Source organism: Uloborus diversus, chromosome 2, assembly GCF_026930045.1.
Source record: "Uloborus diversus isolate 005 chromosome 2, Udiv.v.3.1, whole genome shotgun sequence".
Classification (NCBI taxonomy): Eukaryota; Metazoa; Arthropoda; class Arachnida; order Araneae; family Uloboridae; genus Uloborus; species Uloborus diversus.
This window is the reverse complement of record NC_072732.1, coordinates 45,790,542-45,813,685: the sequence shown is the minus strand read 5'-3', so window position 1 is coordinate 45,813,685 and position 23,144 is coordinate 45,790,542. Positions and strand designations below refer to the sequence as shown.

General features: G+C 33.4%; 1 protein-coding gene across 1 annotated transcript in view; it reads left to right on the top strand.

Annotated features, from left to right (window-relative positions):
* The first annotated feature begins 10,805 nt into the window (after positions 1 to 10,805).
* Positions 10,806 to 23,144, top strand: part of LOC129217009 (cGMP-dependent protein kinase, isozyme 2 forms cD4/T1/T3A/T3B-like) — a 56,036-nt gene continuing 43,697 nt past the window's right edge. Inside the window, exons 1-2 of the mRNA XM_054851236.1 lie at positions 10,806 to 10,912; positions 11,015 to 11,134. Of these exons, the coding sequence (XP_054707211.1) occupies positions 10,821 to 10,912; positions 11,015 to 11,134 (212 nt within the window). The 5' untranslated portion in view covers positions 10,806 to 10,820. The remainder of the gene's footprint in view (positions 10,913 to 11,014; positions 11,135 to 23,144) is intronic.

The window sequence follows — 23,144 nt, the reverse complement described above, 5'->3', positions numbered from 1 at the left end:
GTAATATTTGATTTTTTTCAAATATCAATTTGATAAAGTCGAAGCTAGGAGAGGTGGGGCACCCCCTCCCCCCTCTCCTCCAAGGACCAAGAGAAAAACATCCTGTGGTTGTGTCGCTGATACATTACATCTTCATCAACAGTTTAATTCAAGAATGTAATTTTTGTATTTTGCGGAGCAATCAGCAGAATAAAGAATAAAACGTTTTGTTGTCATGCTTTCTGCAGTTTTTTACTTCATTTATCTCGATAACGTTCTGTCTAATTCTATCAATTTCACTTCTCTCCACCTTCTTATCAAATGATGATTGAATATTTATTTTCGATTCCAATCACATGAAAAATGAAAGGAAATTACAACGAAATGAATTTTGCGTGGAAATGATACCGAATGAGCAACGTTTCTACATTTGGCGAATAATCGCTCGTGTATGTGAAGAAAACTTGTTGCTTTTTTCAAAAATCCCTAGCGTAGGGATTTCTCGTGTTATGGAGAAATGAATTTGAATAGTAGTGACATCTATTGGTGATTATGAACTGAAACTTCCCAATGGAATTTAAACTTTTTTCAAAAATATTTTTCTGAATCCTCATTTTACTCTATTAGACAGGGGTCAGGAACGGCTTTACCCCATCTTTTTTTCTAACCTCTGCAATTGGGCAGATAATTTATGATGGTTTAAAAAAGTAACATATATGGCTATAAATTCGGATAAATTAAAATTTTCGTGTTTTTAGAATATGATACATCCTTTCATAGTTTTAGCAGTATCATAGTATTTGTGTCATGAAAGAAGAAAAAAAAGGAATGTGAATTATAAAGTTTTGGTTTTGTCTCTGACAATTTTGTAGAAAATAACTGAATATTTTTTAATCCTGTGCAATAGGTTTTATGAAAAGAACTAAGGATTTTCATAATTATTTCAAAACAAGTATTTTCGGTTGAAATGGATTTTAATTCATTTAAAATATTTTCTACCCTTTCACAAATCTATCAAAAACGTTTTAATATGAAGTGGGGATGCGTAACTGTGAGAGAGGTGTGTGAAAAACGAACGGCTATGAAAATTTGGATAGATCAGAAACAAAAAATCTCCCACAGTAACTTCAACTAACGTCGATTTGTGTAATATTAGTTATGATGAGAGGTCTTCGACTTCATACTGCTTCATAAATTTCTTCTCATTCATTTCAAAACAAAACAAAACTTATTTCGCGGGGGAATAAAAACACTTGTTATTTTGAAAATAATATAAAATTCATTTATTAGTTCGTAGGTGTCATGAATCAGAGACTACTAGATTTGCCATATTTACTGCAGTTTTGCTTTTTGTTCTTTTCTTTCTTGTTCTCTTTTGTTTGTTTCTTTCTCTCTCTCTCTCTCTCTTTTCCCCCTTCTTTCTTTGTATGTTCTGCATATTGTTTATTTTTCGAAAGCTGTTCCCGTATTTCTAACACAACGCAAAAAAAATATATTTTCAAGGATATGTTTGAGTATTCGAGCTAATTTTCTGTTTATTAGAAATTCAAGCATTTTGTTAACATAATTTCGGCACTATAGAATAGAAGATTTCTTTTATTTTTCAAGTTTTACATCACTTTAAGATGTACCTACTTTGTGCAAAATGAAATTTGTTGAAGTTTTATCCAATAAATGTGGTTGAATAATATTACTGTTGATTACTTTAGCTCAAGCGCAAGGCTAAACGAGATTTCTTGCATATTCTTTACTACAAAATTTATGACGATTAAGTCAAGTCTTTGCTTTAAATATTGTTTAGTCGTGATTTATAAACTCAAATGATTCTCAGATTCGATTATCTTTTACCAATTGATTGGTGATCGACCAATTTGCTTATAGGTGCATCCGAAAAGTCCGAACAAAGGTATTTCAAACAAAAAACCGTCTAATGTAGTAGATATTTTTTGGGAGTGACATTCTGACAAACATGTTTTTCCGTCTCTTAGAAGCATTATTGCCTCGTTTACCCTTCTCTTTTTCCTTTTCTTGTTATAATTATATTGTTATCATTTTTCATAATTAGCATTATTAAAAATGTTTTTGAAACCTTATTCACGAAATACTTATCACACGATATGTATTTATGACTTACTCTGTTTAGAGGGAAAAAAACTTCAAACAAATTTCGTGTTGTGTAGTTGTTTTTGCTTAGTAAAGTTGCTTTTTTTTTACAAGTATAATGGGGTTGTTTCCTTCAGTCAAAAGTAGTACTTTTAGTCACTGAAGTTGATAGAATAAGCAAAAAAGAAAACATGGACCCGGAAAATTCTTTCATTTTCCCAACAGTTATTTTTTAATTAATTTTTAAATTGTCCGATTTTTCAAACAAGGCGTGGTCTAGATGACGTCACAAATGATGCTTTTTGGCGCATCTTTGTACCGCGTTTCCGCGTTATGATAATCAAGAATAGAATTAAAATTGCGCTCTACGTTTGCGGTCAACCATATCGTTGCCAACACAAGTGAGTAAAGTAGGTAATTAAATATTTTGCTCAGTGAATGGCAACACAGAATGGCATTTCATCATTTGTAATGTCATCGACAAGAAATGCAAATAATAAAAGATCACCGATTTAAGTAATTTTTTAAAAATATTAAACTTAAACAATTTATTTAAAAAATGGTTAGATCCAATGTTTTTAAGCATGTTCTTTCAGAAAAAAAAATACTTTTAAAATATTGGAAACGACCCCATTGAAGAGATTTTTCACTTACGGTCTCTTTTATTTATAGTACTTCTGACGCCCTGCGTATTAGATATCAAAGCCAAAATTTAAAATTCCGGTAATAATTAAAGTGCAAATAAAAGCGTAAAAATGCCTCAATTGTGAATACGGATTCAGCTTTAAAATAAAATAATTTTGTATAACACATTACAAAAGTATTTTCTTCCAAAATTAAATCTCAATTCTCTTTAAGCACCAGTAAATTGCTCTAAACAACAAGTAATCTGTGGACTGAAAACTAAATTACGCAAGGTCTGTGTGTCACAAGGCGTTGTCCTGCCAGTTATTTAATAAATGATGCCATCCTTACATAAAAGTTAGAAATCTGAGACAAGGCAAAATAAAAAAAAGTTTGGGAAGCTTGCAATTCGAATATTCGCTGCTTGCCAACTAAAGGAAAGAAAAAATCTGTAGCGGAACTCAGGATATCACTCAAGTTATCAGCAAAAGAGAAGAAAAGTTGCGTTACTTACCATGACGTCCATAATGTGACATTTAGTGCTGATTTTTTAAACTTTTTATGCCACAAATATTTGACAATTTGAGCAATTTAAAATACATATGAAAAAAAGAAAAGAAAAAATCTCGAAGCAGTAAAATGAATGTATGTAAAACGGAACTATGAAAAAATATTTTCCTCTTATCGACTCATATTATCATTATTTTTCATACTGTACTTTAGTTAAAACTGAAGTATATGATATGCAAAATGATAAAAATACTGGGCGATGGGATCATAATTTCAACACGCTATACTGTTTGTTAGTATTTTTTCAGGATGGTTTTAATTCAAAATCATAAATGAAGTTTCAAAAAAAAAAAAAAAAACTTTCATTGTCTCGACCTCTCGACACTCATACAACTATTTTATTTCGAACTAAAATGAATGAAACACGCACTCACTCACACACAATCATTTTCTGTGACATGCAAATTACCGTTTTTTTTTTTTTTTTTGTTTCGTCCCAAAATTTTAAAAGTATTTTTTTTTCTGAAGGAGAATGCTTAAAAACATAGGATCTGATCATTTTTTAAATAATTTGTTTAAGTTTAATATTTAAAAAAAATTACTTAAACCGGTGCGCTTTCATTGTTTACGCTTCTGCCGATGACATCACAAATGATGAAATGCCATTCACTGTTGCCATTCACAGAGCAAAATATTTAATTCGCATCTTTACTCACGTGTATTGGCAACGATATTGTTGATAGCAAGCGTAGAGCGCAATATTTAATTCGCTTCTTGATTACCATAACGTGGAAACGTGGTCTAGAAAGATGCGCCAAAGTGTATCATTTGTGACGTCATAAAGACCACGCCTTGTTTGAAAAATCGTACATTTAAAAAAAATTAATTAAAAATAACTGTTTGGAAAATGAAAGTATTTTCTGGGTCCATGTGTTTTTTTTTTTTTTTTTTTGCTTATTCTATCAATTTTAGTAACTAAAAGTAGTCTTTTGACTGAAGGAAACAACTCCATTGTAAATTTCTTGATACCCTAAACTCAATTTCGTTAAGTTGTCTGCTTCAACGATTGCTGTGAAAAAGTTTTTGAGTTTGATTTCTGAGACTGTTATGTACATAAGTTTCCAAAAAATTTGTTTTATGTATTGAAAATGTACACCTAAAGCGAAATAAAAGTTGTTGAGGAAAAAGGAGCACGTAAGATTTTACGTTGGAATACTCTAGGTCAGAGATTTTTGACCGCTGTTCCGGCGGACCGTTGCCTGTCTGTGAAAAAATTTGACCATTCCTCGGACATAACCTTTCCGCATTAAAATAAATTTCATATTCGATAGTAAACAAATTTAAAAAATTGTAATTATAGTAATAATATTTTGTAAGATTTATTGATTTATTTATTTTACGTTTATGCAACTGTTTTGGAATCTAGAATCCATAATTGTTTTTTTTTTTTTTTTGTTTTTTTTGAATGTTGGTAACACTAGAACGGGATTGCATTAGAACTCCGCTTAATTGGGTAAAGGGGAAACGAATACCCCGCTTATACGAATGAAACCTCCCGGAATCGAATGTTTCCCCGTAAACACAATGTTAAAGATCCCCGCTAAATCGAAATATTTCCCCGGATAATCGAATAATATTTATCAGCTTTCGCAAATATTTTGGCTGATTTTTTTTTTTTTTTTTTTTAATCAATTAGAAATTAAAAAAAAAAGTAAGAACTATTTTTGACGTAAAAATATAAAGTAATATTTTTCGCCGAGAACGGGCGAGAAAAATAATATTTATATTCCACCAAAACATTTATAATATTCTGCCAAATTTCTTTTGCCTTTGTCATTTCAAAAAAAAAAAAAACAATTGGCAAATTTATTTTAGAGGATAATCAATTGATAAATATTAAACGTAAAACACGGTAGACGAGGAGAGGAAAAAAGGGAGTCGGAAATATGTTCCCAAAAGACCTGGAGCAAGCAATTTACTTTTATAGAATTTTTCAAAAAAGAATGTACTGAAAAAAGGTGCTAAAGCAGATTTCTTAACTCAACTTGTAAGTTACTATTTATAATTTTCATACGTACTTGTAATATACATAGTACTTATAATTAAACTATTTTGGTGTTTATTTACCTTATTTCAAAAACTTTTTACCAATAACATCAGTTATTTCCTTTATATAGCTGTAGATTTATTATTATTACGCTTTATGACAAATGCTGTCAATTTAGAAAGATATTTTTTTTTTTCTAAATTACATTACGCATCAAGAAAAAAAAAACTTTTTGCTTGCATCCTGTTTTAATTAGTGAATTCTAACTAATTTTGGGTCGAGGAAAACGAATATGCAAATTATTATTTTTTTTAATTTATTACCTCTTGTTTTCAAGATACACAAAAGCCCAGAGGAGAAAGATGGGTGGATGCACAGCAACCACCCATTTATTTAAAGGTAAATTTTAAAAGAAAAGAAAAAGATCCTGTGCAATAAATGTAATTAAATTGTTTCTGTTTCGTAAAACAATGTTTATTTTTCTCAAAGCAGCGGTTGTTTGTAGCCGATTGTTGTTAACACTTTTTTTTTTGTCGATTGTTCTTGCACGTCAAAAAAGGATCATATCTTGTAATAGTCCAGCAGTATTTGGCGAGCATTAACTCAGCTCAATGACATCTGCTTTCCATTGCAGAGATATCTTGGTGAAACCTTTTCTCATGCTCATCGCTAACAGTTAAATAGTTTTCAAGTTGAATATCCAGGAGAAAGTGGAGGAAATGAAGTTTCAGAGAAGTATATTGCATCATTCATCACAGAATTTCGGAAGGAGTTATTTGTTCAACTGCTTTTAGTTCTCAACTTCTCTACTGCTTAGAAATACTTGCAACACACTCATAATTCCAAGGTGCTCTTCTCTGCCTCTCCAAATTTTTTATCAGAAACAGTGATCTTCATAATTGTGTGCATTTGAAGAGCCGTTAAAAATTCTCTCGTTAACCTTAGCTTCAATATATCTTGGGAATTTCCTTCTAAGGTATTGGAAAACCAACTTTGTTCAAAGTTGAAGTTCTTCAATATTCCCAGCAGAATGAGCGTGGGTGGAAGCAGAAATGGGTGAATCTACTTAGAGGCTCATTTTGGGCATTTCTCTCTCCGAATTTAAATTTCTTGAAGTTCATTTGGGTTTTATGTAGTGAGATTTTATATCTCAATCAGAGATCGAAGCTTAGAATGTCAATCCCATGGGAGGTGCTTAAATCTATAAGGGTTGCCCAGATGAAAAGTGGACGTGTGCAATAACATCAGAACGAATGATTCAATTAGAGCGCCACTGCTCAAGTATATAAAGGCTGGTATAAAGGTATGCATCTCAAATGCCGTTCAGCGGTTAAATCTGTTTGCAGTAGAAGAAATAATGCAAAAGGAAAATCGTACTACCCATGGATGCGTCCAGATAGGAAAGCGCGGTAGTACGGTTAAGGGCGGCAAACGACATCAGATCTGCCAAGACCGGTCCAAGCAAACATCGCGATCACCAATGATTCCTTCGCCTTCGTTAATGAAATGATCCGAGCCAATCGAAAGGTTAAGAGACCCGTGAAATCAGTGACGAACTCAACCTGAGTAAAGGAACGGTTCTCACTATCATCCACAAAGATCATCGCAGGAAACACAGACGACCCTAAACAAATTTTCCTTTGGGAAGTTTCGGAGCACACTCCGTATAGTCTGGACTTGTCACCCTGTGACTTCCACATCTTTGGGCCACAAGAGAGCATTACAGGGGAAACGTTTCCATTCGGACGATGAAGTGAAGGAAGCCGTGCAGGACTTCCTCAGGAATCAGCCCCGATCTTTCTACAGCAAAGGCATTGACCTGTTGCTGCAACGCTGGGACCTGTGCTTCAACGCCCATGGCGATTTCTTTTGATTAACATTAAAAGTATTATTTTTATTCAACTTATCCACTTTTCATTTGGGCAACCCTTATATTTTATCTGTCTAGAAAAAAAGACCATTAGTGAAATTTCGCTACCCCAGTTGGCTCTAACTTGAAAACTAGAGCTAATCTCACCTTTTTGTGATGATTTTCGTGTTTAGCGGGGTAAAATTACTTCGAAAAAAGCTATTTTTGAACTGGATGCATTTTCGGTGTTGGGTAGTGTTATTACAGTGAAACCCCCAGTCCTCCATGCCCATTAGGGTGTCCCAAGAAAAAGGAAAAAAACGAAAGTCGGTTTCTCAAGTCGCACACCTTCTTATATTTTTTCTTTTAGGTCAAAACAATTGTAAAAAAAGTTTCATATAATTTGAACAACGGCAACCCTGCTTGCGCCTGAAAGTGTAAACCAGCCCTGTGTACTAGACCGAAAGAAAAAAAAAAGAATTCTCTGAAATTTTGAATTTAAATTATGTTTTTCGCAATCGAGTTGCGACAGGACCCTGCTCATTGGGGGCTATTGTTTCTAGAAACGGCTCCTGTCCCCCCAAGCCTGCTCCTCCTCCTGGGCGGTTACGTGTGTATAGTTGTGTGTGTGTGTGTGTGTGTAGGCGCGCGTGCGTGCATGTGTAGGCTTGTGTGTGTGCATAGACCTGTGTGTATGCACGTAGATGTGTGTGTATGCACGTAGATGTGTGTGTATGCACGTAGGCGTGTGTGCGTATGTGTGTAATGGCTTGTGTGTATGAGTGTGTGTGCGTATGAGCGTGCGTGTGTGTAGGACATGGACGCCCCCGACCAGGAGAAACGGATTCCAGGAGGTAGTGATCGGAGCCGGGCCTGCAGAGGACGGTGGGCGGTGGTGCTGCAGAGGCCCCTGGTCCAAGCTGAAAAAGGCACGGACATCAAAGACGATCAAATGAGAACAATAAGCAATCGGGATTGCTCAAAAAAGCATTTTCTTTTTTTGAAATTTCGTAATTTAATGTTAATAAAAATCTGCCCCATAAGCCCCACAAAAATGTTGATCCAACTTAAAAAGTATTTACGTGTCCAGCAGGAAGACTAAAACTTGTTATTTTCTTCAAAAATTTGACTTTTTCAATTAATCTTTTAAAAAATTATATATACATTTACATAAAATATCAAGTTCAAAAATTAATAACGAACATATTTTCAAATCAACATTTGCAAATAAATAATATATTTAAAATGAAAAATTTAACTTAAAATTGAAAAAAAATCCATATTTTGAGCACCATGTAAAACTTAAATATTGCAAGAGAGCAAAACTTGCTATTTAACGCTAATTGTGGACTCGACGGTTTATATTTTTAAGCTTGATAACTTCTTAAAACTTACCTTACTTTTTTTTTTAAATATAGAGGAAATAACAGAATTTTAAAAAAATATACTAAGCACTTTTCATAACGGACTCAAACGGACAAAATAACCTTTCTGGGTCAGAAAGGACAATTTAAGCATTAATTTAGCCCCCCTGCTGGACACCTTATTTTTTGATTTAGATAAATATTTTTGTGGTACATGTGGGGCTATAAAGGCAACGTTTTACTAAATAAAGTTTCAAACTTACAAAAAAAAATTTTTTTTCGATTCGATCTACACAATGCAGGTTCACACTTTCAGTCGCAAGTCATGCGAACTATTGCCATTGTTCGAATTATATGAAACTTTTTTTGCAATTGTTTTGACTTAAAAGGAAAAATATAAAGGGTGTGCGACTTTAAAAAAAAAAACTTTCGCTTTTTTTGGGGGGAGGGGGGGGGATTTTTCTGTCAGCGAAACTGGGGGGGGGGAACCATCGCTTTAACTCCTAGTGAAAGTTTTATTTATTTATTTATTTTTAGTAAAAATTAAAAATAGTAGTAATAACAGTGAATTTTTTTTAAAAAAAAAGGGGGGGGGGGTAGGACAAACAACCGTCATCGATTGGCATTTTGTTGGGAAACACTCCACTATATATATCACCATCATCACCGTAAAAGAGATCCGATAAAGACAAAATTGTCTTTTACTATAATTAAAAATAAAAATTTTAAAAATAAATAAATAAATCGCGATCAGTAAGCTGCTTATATCCTCCTTTTATTTAATTACAGTGGTAACAAAATCACTGCTTCCAACGCTTCTGTTATCTCCCTTACCGATACAGTGATAATTATTACAAAATACTCAAAAGACTGCCGTATTTTCCTCTGCAAAAAGCGTAGGCGTTTTGCTGAAGATGAAATCAGTTTCTCAGTAATAGGTCCGTTGGGGGGAGGTGGTTGCTCTACCTAATTTTGGCTCACTGCAGAAGCAATGCCTGTTGCAGTCGTCTCAAGTCTTCACTTGCGCTGTCGAAGAGGTCGTGATTACAGCATCTTTTACGCTATGTGGTTTTTAAATGGGAAAGTAACCGACACGTTTTATGAGTTGAGTTGCACGCGATTGTTGGTTTCTTTTCGAGAAAATGGTAATACTTTTTAGTTATAATTTCACGATATTCTAAACAGGATGTTTGGATAATTATAATTCAGTTTAGTATCTTTCATCTGGCATAATTTTCGTTATTGATGGAAGTTTTCACTTTGTTGCAATGATAAAAATTATTTCTGAAACTCTTCCGATGCATTCATGATGACTTCGTTTGTTTTTAATTCTGCTAGAATTCTCATTTAAGATTTTGAAGTTATCGTTTTTTTCGTTTGAAGTTTGAACCAGCGCTTTAAAGAAGATTCTATGTGCAAATGTTGAATTACGCAAAAATGAAAGCATTGTTCTAATTTACAGCGTTAAGAAAAGTTGTTAAGTAAAATTTTGAATTCGACAGCAAATTTAAATTGAAGAAAGATTTGTGCTTTAGCATGGCAACATACAAACAACTGGTTGTTTTCTTTACATCTACAAAGGAAAATGCAAATCATAGTTTATGAAAGATATAAATGCTAGTTTTTACAGCAAATATTTACTTTTAAAAGATCTATTCTAGGAACATGTCGACTTGAAGTGAAGAAAAAAAACCCCGACTTTATAGATGAAATTGTCTTTTTTCATATTAAATGAGGCGACTTTTTAGCTAAAAATTGATGCTTTCTCGAAATTTGAAAGCTTATCATATTTATGGTTTTGCTTTAATAGGAGGAATAGATTCCATACGCATTGAAAGAAGCAGTAAAGCAGGCTTATTGATGAAAATTACTGTTGTGTTGATGGATTGCTATTTTAAGTCTTCAAATTAGGCTGAAATTAATTGCTAAAAAGCGTCTATAGTATGTCCAATGTACTTATTGTGAACCACGTGTTTATCTAAAATGAACTGCCGCCCATTGTTTGGTCAAAGAAAACTTCAAGAAGCTAAATCTAGAAATAGTTTTTTATACTTCTGGTCGGAGGAGTAGAAAGCAATATTAAACATAATGATTCGAAGAGAAAGCTTTTCCTCTTCGGCCCCGATGAAAGAGTGATTGTTCGAAGCCAACAACCACAAATATTGTCCGCTTTATTAAAAACCTTCTCTTGGAGCAGCACTTGAGGGACATATTTTTTTTGTTTTTGTTTCGTCCGTTGTCGCGCTCATTGCAAACAAAGATGGCGGACAGCCTCTTGCAGATCGCCTTACAGCGCAAAACCGAGGAACTCCGTCAACGCGATGTCCTTATTCGCGAACTTGAAATGAAACTCGATGCGAAAAATGAAATTATCGTGAAACTGCAAGAAGATCTAGAGAAGCTCAAGTCGGCCATGAAGCCGATTGTGAAGCAAATGTCGCGTCAGATGTATCTGTGGAGTTCGGGGGAGGAAGATGATGACACCTCGCCGTACACGAGCAGCAGCAGCGACTCTGAAGATGCCCGCTATGCTTTTAGCAACAAGAGGTCCCCTTCAGGTGACCAGGGTAGAGTCAAGAGGGTGGCCATATCCGCGGAACCCACCTGTGTGGAGAGGGTACGCAACTTCAGCCTTAAGAAGGTTTCGAAATCGCCAGAGTAAGTTCTGTATTTTGAATATTTTATTGCAAGATAGAACTGCAATATAAACCTCAATAGTAGACACTAAACTTGTAACAAAAAAACTGAACAACATTCTTAAAAAAAGGTCCTTCGTCAGGCTTGGCAAAACTGCCAGCAATCTTTGTCGGGCAGCCCGAAGTTGTTCAGAAAAACATTTAATGCTATAAAAAATCAGTAACACACAGTATTTTCAATTACAGTGGAACCATGATTTTACGTATTCCATTGGACTAATTATAAAAGCGCACCAAGAGGGAAAACGCAAAATTGGGAGCTGTGATAAAAATCTAAGTATTTTTCAAAAAAAAATTGACATGTTCTCAATAGATTACCGGAAGAAATTTGTAATATATTGGTTTTTTGTATATATATATTTTTTTTTATTCCACAGTATCTGCTAATAATTCTTTGCAAATTTGCTTCTTGGTTTGCATCTGTGAACAAAAATATTTTCAGAGTTTTTCTCTTTTGACTATAAAAACAAATAAGACGGGCAGATATAGAATGCCAAAACGGCGTTAAGAGTTAAGAAACAAAATTACTTCGAAAAAGGTATCCCCAAAAAAGTTTATGTGAGTCTTTTAGAGGCAGTGGCGGATACAAGGGGAGGATCATGACCCCCCCCCCCCTCCCAAACCGTCGACAGTAGTATCCGTCCACATTGTGTCAAACACGGTGTGTATGAAATGAAAACGATTTCAGTAGTCTCTTCGATTCTTTAATTATTTTTGAAGTGAATATTTAAAATACTGCTTCTTTCTCTCTCTCTTTTCATCGACTTTGAAATCAATTTGTAACTATGCCCTATCATGTGCCTTATTTCTGGCCGATTTGGTGCTTTTTATTGACACCCAAGCAGTTTCAGAAATATTTCGTACCCAAAACTGTGGGTTCGTTCAATGGGGTAGGGTCATTTTTTAGCATGCCCCCCCCCTAAAATGGTAGTCTGTATCCGCCCCTGTGTAGGGAAAATTTCATTTTTGTCTGTTTTAAGAAAAACGTATTAAGCGGATTCTCTGAAAAAACCTAATGTAAAATACGGAATATTTTAAACATTCCCGGTATATAGCAATTTTCACGGACCAGCAGAAAATGACGTTGGGAACTGGATAACATAAAAATGTACGGTTTAAAATCCACTGAAGTCCACAGGAGTTTTAAGTAGTCACCACTCATATCGGAATAAGTTGAGCACAGTTAGGCAAGTTGGAGAGTCTGCCAGTCCAACTCTATGTAGATATTTTCGTAGTCATGTCCTGTTTAATTTGTAAAATTTGCAACGTCCTCAGATGTGGGCAATTCATTGGTATAGGACAATTCAATAAGGCAAGCCTTACTCACTTATTGTTTTTGTTTTAACACATATTTATTTCACAATTTAGACGTTTTGTTATTTCGAACATAGACAAAAGCAGTTCATTATGAAGCATAGTAAAACAAATATATACGTATATTTGCTCTAAAATTAAAAATAAATTGATTAATAAAAGCACTGCTAAAAGATAAGTATAACTACATAGAACATTTCGTGTTAAAAAAGTATGCTGCAGACATTTTTTTTTCTTTTAATTTTTTTTTAATTTTTTTTTTTACTGGTTTTTGGAAAAAGTTTTCGAAAGATATTTTGCTTTTAATATGAAGTAAGACCATTTTTACGATGTTTCAAACTGATAAATAAGTTAAATGCACGAAATTATTTTTAATTACCAAAGTAAATATACGCATTCTGTTTAATTATCTCCCCTCACCCCTCCGCCTCATGTTTTCTTTATCATCATTATTTTTATACGTCAGAGCCAGACTAACGTAAGTCCAAAATAGCAGTTTTCAGTCTATTACTGCATAATATGTAGAGCCTTATTCCACATTGAGCCATTACAACGTAATTCCATTAAATAAACTCTTTCATAATTAATTACCAGTGTTATGGGAGCGCGTCTCAGCATTTGTACGCGCCTGACAAACGTTTTTACGCTCTCCTAAAATGTAGTGATAATGTGACTTACATCAGTCTGACTTTAAGATAACAGATATTTGAAAGTTGCAATGCACAAATTTGCAGGAAACTACGGACAGACACAGGTTACTCGGTTACAGGAACCTCTTTTTCAACGCAAAAAGAATATTTCTCCAAATCTGTGCATTTTAACCTATTATCTTTCACCAAATCAAGTTGTTCCGATTGGGCTAACGTATATGTCATATTTTTAGCGAGGCAAAAATTAAAATACAAAATCCCTTGTAGTAAATAGAAAACTAATAGCAAACAATTGAGTTACATTTGTATTTTTGCAATAGAAAATGTTTATCTTACAGTGGGAAACCTCGGTGCAAAAAGGGGACAGCTCCATTTTTTTTTTGCCGATGTAAGAGTTCAATACGTAGGTTTGTTAAACTTAGGGTAATATTATAATATTTAAATGAAAGGTCATTGAATTTAGTTTTGATAGACATATTATAACCTAATATTGAATATAAAAATCAATCTTTAAAAATGACTTTATTATTATTATTTGTAATTCCTAAAAGTTTTTAGGATAGAGCTGTCTCCCTTGCACCCAGGTGCTCAATCTAGATCATTTACCATTTTGGCACCAGCAAAAACAGTTCACTATAAAACATTTTTTCTGTAGAACAATAAAATATTTGCTCTAAAAATTACAACAAAAAAAATAAATAAATAAATAAATAAAATTATTTTTTACGGATAAATATAGGGTAATGGCACCAGTAACAGACATGCTTAAGACATCGCTCTCAGGTTAACTCCGTTTTCTGAGCCTTTTAATGTATTTAGAATTTTAAACTATTTTTCTCTCAATCAACTACATCTCATCTAACGTTTGGCTGCTTCTGAGTACTCTGAATAAGTTCTTTTTTTTTTCTTTTTGCTCAATTTCGGAAAAAGGTGAAACCTCCCAGTAACAGACACCGAAAAATCTGATGATGTTCAATAACAGATAGGATGTGGAAAGAATGAGTAAGGGACATAATTCCCTTCTCTCCAAAACGTGCAAAAGTTCTTTATTTTTAGAACAAAGCCTCATTTAAATCAAATAAACCTGAAACACCAGCTGACCTCGTGGTGTCTGTTCATAATCTTGCAGCACTGCCTTGTAAATACCAACTGGCTCATAAAATTCACTCGATGTCACTAGATGGTTGCACCGTATTCATGGGCCACAGCAACATCAGTTTAGCCCGCCTAAAATTCTTGTTATTTAAATCCAAACTTATGACTGTCTGCTACTGGACCTTTGTCTGTTACTGATGCCGTTACCCTAATACATTAAAAACTTTGAGCAAAAAAATTGTAGGGGATTTTTTTAAATATTAAACTTGATACTAAAAAAAATCCCTTACAATTCCCGCTTTTTCACATGAGTTCACTATTCCTGTTTGTTTTTCTTATGAGTTTATGATATTTTAACAAATTTTAAATTGACAAACATTTCAAAATACAAAGTTTTTTTTTTTTTTTTAAATTTCTCAAGTAACAATATGCATTTTGATTTTGTTTCTCCCTGCGTTTTCTTAATTTTTCTCTGGAATACTTATTACTACTCTTGTGATCACCTGTCGTTTGTCTTTACATTGAATGCCAATAATAGAAACAGCCTTTTAAAAAATAACAAAGGTTATACATTTCACATTAATTCTGCAGCTGTTAAATCATGACTTTCTAGGGAAATAAAAATGCTGTTTTCTGTCAAAAAATTCCGCTTAGAACAGCGTGGTTCAAACTACGCGACGCATGAGGCCCACCTATTTATTTATTTATTTATTTATTGACCCTTGTTCTTACTGGAATCAATATTTCAATTTAATATTTGGAAAAAAATATCGTTTATCTACTTACTTTTTGAAATAATTCTACTTTTGGTTTCTTGTATTTAGGCTTGGTTCTTGGGGTAGGCGACCTAGGCGGCCGCCTAAGGCGGCAGATTTTAGGGGCGGCAAATTTCGAAGTCGAAACCTTTTTTTAAAGTATGAATATCTGTTTCAGCGCAATAGGATTCACTGCTTCAATGCAAAGAAAAAAAAAAGTTTGTACCAGTGCTTGGATATGCAAAACATTGTTCGGAATTAAACTAGAAATTCAATTTAGTTTTAGAGGCGGCAAATTGCGTGATTTAAAAGTCTTTTGAAAACATTAATATCTGTTTCAGTGCCATAAGATACGCTACTTTAATGTTAAACAAGAAGTTCCGTCTAGAACTAAACGAGCCTACTTTCCCGTATGCCCATATCTACTTTCTAGCATCTGATCAATATTCTCAAAAATAGCTAAAATCTCAAATTGTTTCAAGCATAATTTTTTAATATTTTAAGCCGATTTCTTGGAATAAAATATGCCTCACTCATCTAAAGAATTAGATGCGTATAAGAAAAAATAAATGAATAAACGAACAAATAAAATAGCAGCACCTTTTAAACAAAGCAGCTAATACTTTTTTCCCATTAAAAAAATCTTTAGCCGCTTTCAAAAAGAAAAAAAAAATAAAATTGATAAGTTCATTAAAATAATACATCATATCAAAAAAAAATCGTTTGTTTTTCCCCTGTTGCCAAAAAATATTTTTTTAAATGGATTAATATACTTTCAAAAAAAAAAACAATAAAATGTCGACTTAAAGAAATAATTTTCATTGTCAAAAAAAAAAAAGTAGTCTGCGCATATCTTTATCTTTATACATAAATGGCTACTTCTGTATGTATGTATGTCCGGGGTAATATTCAAAACTACTGGACCGATTTCAACCATTTTTTCACCATAGATAGCTACATTATCAGGGAGCAAGTTAGGCTATAATTTATTCCTGAAAACTTAGTTTTAAAAAGTTATGATGGAAAACAGTAAATTTCATGTAATTACTCCATTAAATGATTATAAAACCCATTGTTACGAAAATTCGTTGCCTAACAACAGCAATATTAAAAGTAATCATAATGAAAGTTTTGAATCAAGGCTTCTCCGGAGCAAACATGAGTTTAAAGTTATTCAAACATTTGGAAACTCTACTTTCTGCCCACTTAGGGAAACATAGTAGAGAGCTTTTTTAATTTTTCTTTTTGCGTGTGTGTACTGTTTAATTAAATAAAGAGCACGATTTTTTAGTGATCTTTGTTTTTGTTAGTTCATGTATTGAAAATTCTTCAAATTTTTTATATGCTTCAATTCGTGCTTTTGTTTCTAAATGAATACTTGTTCGTTCTTTACACGTATTGCTATTTTACTTATGGGTAAGGAAGAAGCTCGATTTTTAATCACGTCAAAGCGGTCTGTTTTGAATTCTTTCAGTTAAAACAGAAAACGAAAGGAAGTAGCGATTGTTTCTCACAATTATTACTGACCCAGGCAACGCCGGGTATTTTTTCTACTTAGAAACATAAAAGACTTAGAGTTTATACGCCGAAAACTGAATACATAAAATAAAACTTTAGAGTGAAAATAAAAACAAGTCATATTGACAATAATTATTTCACAGTTAAAACCATGGCTGCGGAGTCGGAGTCAATCTCACTTTAGGACAAAAGAGTCAGATTCGAGAGCCGAAAGAATTCTGCCAATGTTGTCGGAGTCGGACTTATTTTGAGATAAAGGAGTCGGAGTCGAGTTTTCAAGTGTCGGAGACGTCATTTTTCCTCCGTGTATACATTTTTGCTAAAGCTACGAAGTCAGACTCGAAGTCGGAGTCCGACTAATTGTCGGGCGCAAGAGTCGGAGTCAGGTGCCCCAAAATTCTCGAAGTCGAAGTCGGGAGTGTGTCGTCAAGATCTATTTCCAACAAAATTTGAAGTAAATCCGCCTTCAAGTGCGGAATCTACATTTACTTTCAGTTTCCCCGTAGGCGTTAATGTTAAGGGATTTGGACTGTTCAAAATTGAACGGAAAATTGTTCAAATCGAAAAAATGTTTTATATACATGTTTTTATCAAAAACTTTTTCTACAAAGTTTGTTTGAAGCAAATTTGCCTCTAAGTTCGGAATTGCCTTGAATTTCCCCGTAGGCACTACTGTTAAGTTTTTTTGAACTGTTCAAAATTGAACGAAAAATAGTTCGAATCAAAAAGTGAAATGTAGGAATGAGATCTCCTCGCCGAGAGCTTTCGAACAAAATTTATTGGGGGGGGGGGGGGGACAGACAGACCGACAGACATTTTTCCCCATCTCAATACTCTACTTTCCAATTTTTAATTTCTCGATATTTATTTAATTATTTTTTTGACCTTTTTTTTTTTTGTTTTTTGCGATAGTTTCAAGATGCATTAAGCCTTCTTTCATGCCTTTTTCTTCTTTCTGTGACTTTTACTGGGAAAGTAGGCTAAAAAAATAACTTAAAGTGTGTACCAGTGCTTGGATATTCAAAACCCAGTTTGGAATTTAACTAGAAACTCACTTTAAATTTCGCACTTTACGTATTATTTTTATTTTTAACATATTATTTTATATTATTATTATTATTATTCAACGGGAAAAGGGGGGTGGCATTTGTTAATATCACCGAGGGCGCAGAACTACTACTAAAACTGCCAATATTCGCAATGATTTCTCTACACAGTAAAATGATGTATGTTTTTTTTTTTTTTAACTTCTACACGAAACTTCTTTTAGTTTCAATAATTTCACATAAAATTTTTGAGGAAAATATATAATTCGTTTTTTTCTTTCTGGAGAAATGCCTCTTTCTCTCACATACTTATCTCCTCACATATATACTTCAGGTGAACAACACTGACTTAAAACGAGAGCTACGGAGTAGGAGGAAAAATAACCGACACCTAAAGATTCTGACTCCTTCACTCTGTAATTAGTTCGACTCCACAGCCCTACTTAAAGCATGAAAATCCGCCGAAATTCGAAAATTGGTAATTTTCTCGGATCCGTTAGTTTTGCAATGTCCTCTAGATCAGCCTTTCTAAACCTTTTGTGATCCACGAACCGGTAAACATTTCTGAAATAAATTCGCAGACCGGTGAGGGGTTTTATTTTTTCTCAAAACTTTTTTACTAGGTACTCGAGAACTGTTACAACTTCAAGAAATTTTTGTCGTGATGACTTGTAATAATCCTTATATGCAAAAAAAACATAGATATATATATTATTGTAATTTTCAAACCTAACTAAATAAAACATCGAGAAAAAGTTGATGATGTAAGCAAGAGGAAAATCAAAAAATACCATATACAATTGTGTAATTATTATTTTATTTTATTTTGTTTATTTATTTACTTATTTATTTATTTATTTTATTTTATTTTTTTTTTTTTTTTGAGTAGGGAAGTGTTTTTTTAGGTGAACAGGTGAAAATCTCTTGGGACCGGCTAAATTTTTTGGTGGGCCGGTGCCGGTCCGCCGGAAGTGAATCGCTGCTCTAGATGTAGGTAGAAGGCAAAAAAAAAAAAAAAAAGAAAAATGACTTAGAGAAACATACTATTTCAAAGTTAACTGTTTCGACATGTGTCATTGCTGTTGATAAGACAAGGCGGCAGTCGGAAGCACACAACAGCAGATTTTTGGGAAGAAATCCAAAATCCCAGTAAGACGTAAGCTCGTGGGGCAATGCACTTGTAGATTGCCAGAATGCGCTTTCAGATTAATCGTCATTTGGCACATGCTGTATCTTGTTCCGTAACAGATGAAGAACAATTACGAAAGTCGTCGTGTGCTTCATTCTACAACTGCTCTCGTGAGTTTCATTGACGAAAAATAAATAGCTTGCGATTCTAAACCCCTACACTTATCTTCTAAGTTTCAGTTGTTGTTTTTTTTTTTGGTATCATAAACTCAATGGCCAATGAATTAGAAACCCAAGATCAATATTTAACTGTATCACCTTTTGCATGGATAACTGCTCTGATTCGTTTGGGCATCTACAAGTTTCTGGAGTGCATTTACATCTAGAGGGCATTGCCTATTCTATACAGCTTTTTAAATCTTGTAAATGAGATGGAAAATGAGCGCGCGCGCGCGGGTGTGTGTGTGTGTGTGTGTGTGTGTGCGTGCGTGCGTGCTGGATGCGTTTTTCCATCATATCCTACACATTTTCTATGAGGTTAAGATCTGGACTATGCGGTGGCCAGGGAAGGTGTTGGAAGTCAGACTGATGCTCAGCAAACCAATTTTCAATACATGAAATACACCGCCAGCTCAGTCAATTCCAGTCGGCTGGAATTGACTGAGCTGGCGGTGTATTTCATGTATTTCTGCCTTAGCCCTGGCTATAAGGCAGTAACTTACTTAACAATTTTCAATACCTCTGGCACGATGTATGGTTGCATTATTGTCCACGAAGTATCCGTCGCCATCAGGATAAAAATGCAACATTGCAAGGTGCACTTGATCTGCCAGCATATCTATAGGTATCGCAGGGCTGTTTGTTTCCCCTCAAAGAAGAACAGGGCACCACTTCCATGCCAGCAGAACATGCGCCATATCATGATACTCCCTCCATACCCTTGCACAGTGCACAAATTCAAATGCAAATCTCAAAGGTTTCTAATTCGTTGACCACTGATTGTATACTAAAAAGCATGTATAAATAAACAGATGTATTTCTGTGCATTAGCAACGTTGAATTTTTTGGTGGAAAAAAAGGCCAAAAGAATGTAGTATTTTCTATTAGCTATGTTTGTTTGTATCTATGTTTGATGGTTCTATTAGCTATCTTTGTTGATTTTCTATTAGCTATGTTGCTAATAGAAAATACAAACATAGTATTTTCTATTAGCTATGTTTGTATTTTCTATTAGCTTGTTTGGTTTTTATTTCCGTTCAATTCTTTTGACTAAATTCGCTCTTTCGTCAGGTTCTCTATAAGGGTATTTCTCGGATTGAAAATCGAAAATACGCCGAAAAGTGAAGTGTATTTTAAAACTTCATATATTTTGAATAAAAATTTTAACATCGTGTAAAATAGGTGAAAACAAGTAATTAGAATTTTCTATATATTGCATTTGAATATGTTTTATTCATTTATTTATTTTTAAGTTTAAATTGTCAAATAGTCTAAACGTCAGGATCCAAAATAGCTTCTTTCGTTTCCAGCTTCCATTTCATCCTTTGATAGTTTCTTTTATGAAATGGATCATTATTCTGCCGTGAGCAGGGTAAAGGGTAGTACATAATTGCAAATTTTTCTTTTGTCACCTATTGTACGTTAGTTTTATTGTACAAGCTTGCCTGTTTTGGTTTCTGTTGGAAGAAAAGAGCGAAATAAACGTATAATTTCAACATTTCCCTATTGTTTATTGAACCAAAATGCGTTTCTTCAAACATCTCGAAAACGCATTTCTGCAGATACCGCCGTTTACGTGCCCATAGCAGTATTATGGTTTTTACTGTTTTCATATTGTTCGCTGCTTCAAAGTAAATTTCACTCCTCTAAAAAAGTCAGAGAGTGTTTCTGCTCCATAGGAAAAAAAAAAAAAGAACTACTACTTTCGTAGTCTACTGTCTTCACTAAGTTATTGACTAATGCTACAAGTAACTATAATTCAGGGTTTTTTTTTTTTTTTTTTTTTTTTTTTTTTTTTTTTTTTCATATTGTTTTGAGGAAAACCCGACAAATTAATGTTTTGTCATCATTTTTCGAGAATGTAAAAAACTTTATTTAAAAATTTTAAACTACCATTTCTAAATTTTATTTAATTAGAAGCATTTGTCTTCTATCGAACAAAAATTTTCAAAAAAAGTGAAACAATCCATTTTCCGGAATTTATAGTTATTTAGTTGTATTCAGCTCGCAAACGAAATATTGCAATTTTATTTATTTATTTGCGTTGCCAAGTTCAAACTTTCGTTAGTTTTCTGCTCAGAGCAACATGTTGCCGATTTTTCAGAGAAATAAGTGCATCTCATCTACCTCATGAGTTGTAGGTGCGTATCTTTCAAATAGGATAATCACTTCTTCGGAAGATAAGTATCACGAAATAATCCGTACTTGATACTTTTCCACTGAAAAGAAAAGACATTAAAGGAAAACTTATAAAGAGAAACAATTCCACTTTTTCTTCATCCAAACATTACTTTTGCTGGGGCCTTTTATCTGAAGAGCCTCTTTATAGAGGGAGAGATTGGGGAACAGTTAAAGCCTTCTTAAGTGGAGGAAGGTTTCAGCTTTCATATTCTGAGAAGAAAAGAGAAGTTGCTGAAAAATAGAAAACTTTCTGTTTTCTTTGCTTTTATAACAGCGGTTTTCTAAGCAATTTGATGCTTGCCTGGTAACGCATTCTACTCTGGACAAAGGGTTTTGTTTTAAAGCATATTGTCCCCTTCCACGCCAAGATGAGGGGAGTTTTAAGGATATATGTAGACCTAACCTGGGGGGTAAACGCCATCTAAAGGGCGCTTTGGCTCCTTAAACCTTTCAGACAGAAATATGAAATAAACCAAAAATGTTTTTATTCGTGAGGTAGTGTACTATAGTAAAGAGTATCTTTACGATATAGTAGGTATAGTAAAGAGTAGACGAAATTTCAAGTTTGTAGGAAAAAAATTAAAACACGCTCGTTATTTAAGTTACGACACGTCCAATAATCTGGACATGTATTATTGAAATACATATTTTAGATTTAAAAAAAAAAACGATAAAACATCAAACAAACTTCATTGTAAAATGTTCTTTAAACAATAATAAAACATAATATGAGCATTTGAAATGATTAATAAAAGGTGATATATTTTTTAAAAATCAGAAGAAGGTCTCGCTTTAACGACGAGAATCCTTGGAAAATGAGCCAGTCCCATTCTCCCAAGCCCTATTTCTTAATGTTGTCAATCCTAATTAAAAATTCTTGCACAGATAATAATAAACAGACTGTAAAGAGTTAACTGCAAAAAAAAAAAAAAAAAAAAAGAGGAATTTAGTCAATCAACTAATGATTAGCAGCTGTTTAAAGTTTATATCCGGTACACTGGACGCCAGGTCTGAAGGGGTTAGGGGTTCACTAAATTCCTAAGGGGCGATAGGGGAGCGATGAGTATTGAAAAGATTAAATAATAATTTAAAAAACCCAACGAATATCAAAACTAAAGACTTATACGAAGCCCGATTGTGCAGAGTTCAGTCAGGTTAAAAAATAAAGATTAAAGTTCAGGAGCTTCCTCCTCACTCACTGGTCGAACCTCGAAGAAGTATTTCATTATTTATCGCCAAGTTTATAAATTTTTAAATTTTCAATTTTTTTTTAATTTTAAGTGCCAGTGTTTTCAATTCCTCCTAAGATCCTTACTTCTTTTAATACTATGTAAATTTAAACATTTTAGGCGAAATGCAGGCTATTCACGCTTAAGAAAGTTGTAGGGACTACAGGGCTCCTGCACTTCTTTTAGTAGAAATTAAGCGCTGTGTACAGGATATTTCACTGCCAAATTTCAAAATCATTGATTATTTTGTTATTTGTATCTACTCTCAACAAACTTCTAATACTTTGAAATTTGGCTGTAAAATGTCTCCTACGTAGAATTGAAAACAGACGGAAAATTTCGGAAAAAAAAACTTAAAAAAACCCGTTTTTTACCGAAGGGGTTTATTTCCAATCCGGAAAAATTGAAAAAGTTAATTTTTTCAACTTTTAAGGAACTTTTATTTGACATTTTCAGCAAAAAGTGATTTGAAATTTTTCATCCTTGAATTCTGATGCAATTTCCTCCCCCACTCTTTCCTTGTATGTTAAAATACTGTCTAACTTTGATAATGCTAGTTGTTGTACGATAATATAATTTGCATACAAATCAAAAAACATTTAATACTTTTTTCAAATAAATAAATAAATAAATAAGTAAACCAATATCCTTAGTAAAGAATTTATTTTCCTTCCTCATAAATATAAACAAGCACAGCTTTAATCGCAGAACTATGCTTCTGCTGACTGTGCGAACCAAATTTACCGGGTGCGGCAAGGAATTTGTCATGTAACTTTTATCAAAAATAAATTAATTAACAAATCACAAAAAATAATAGTATGATAAGGCAAATAGGCC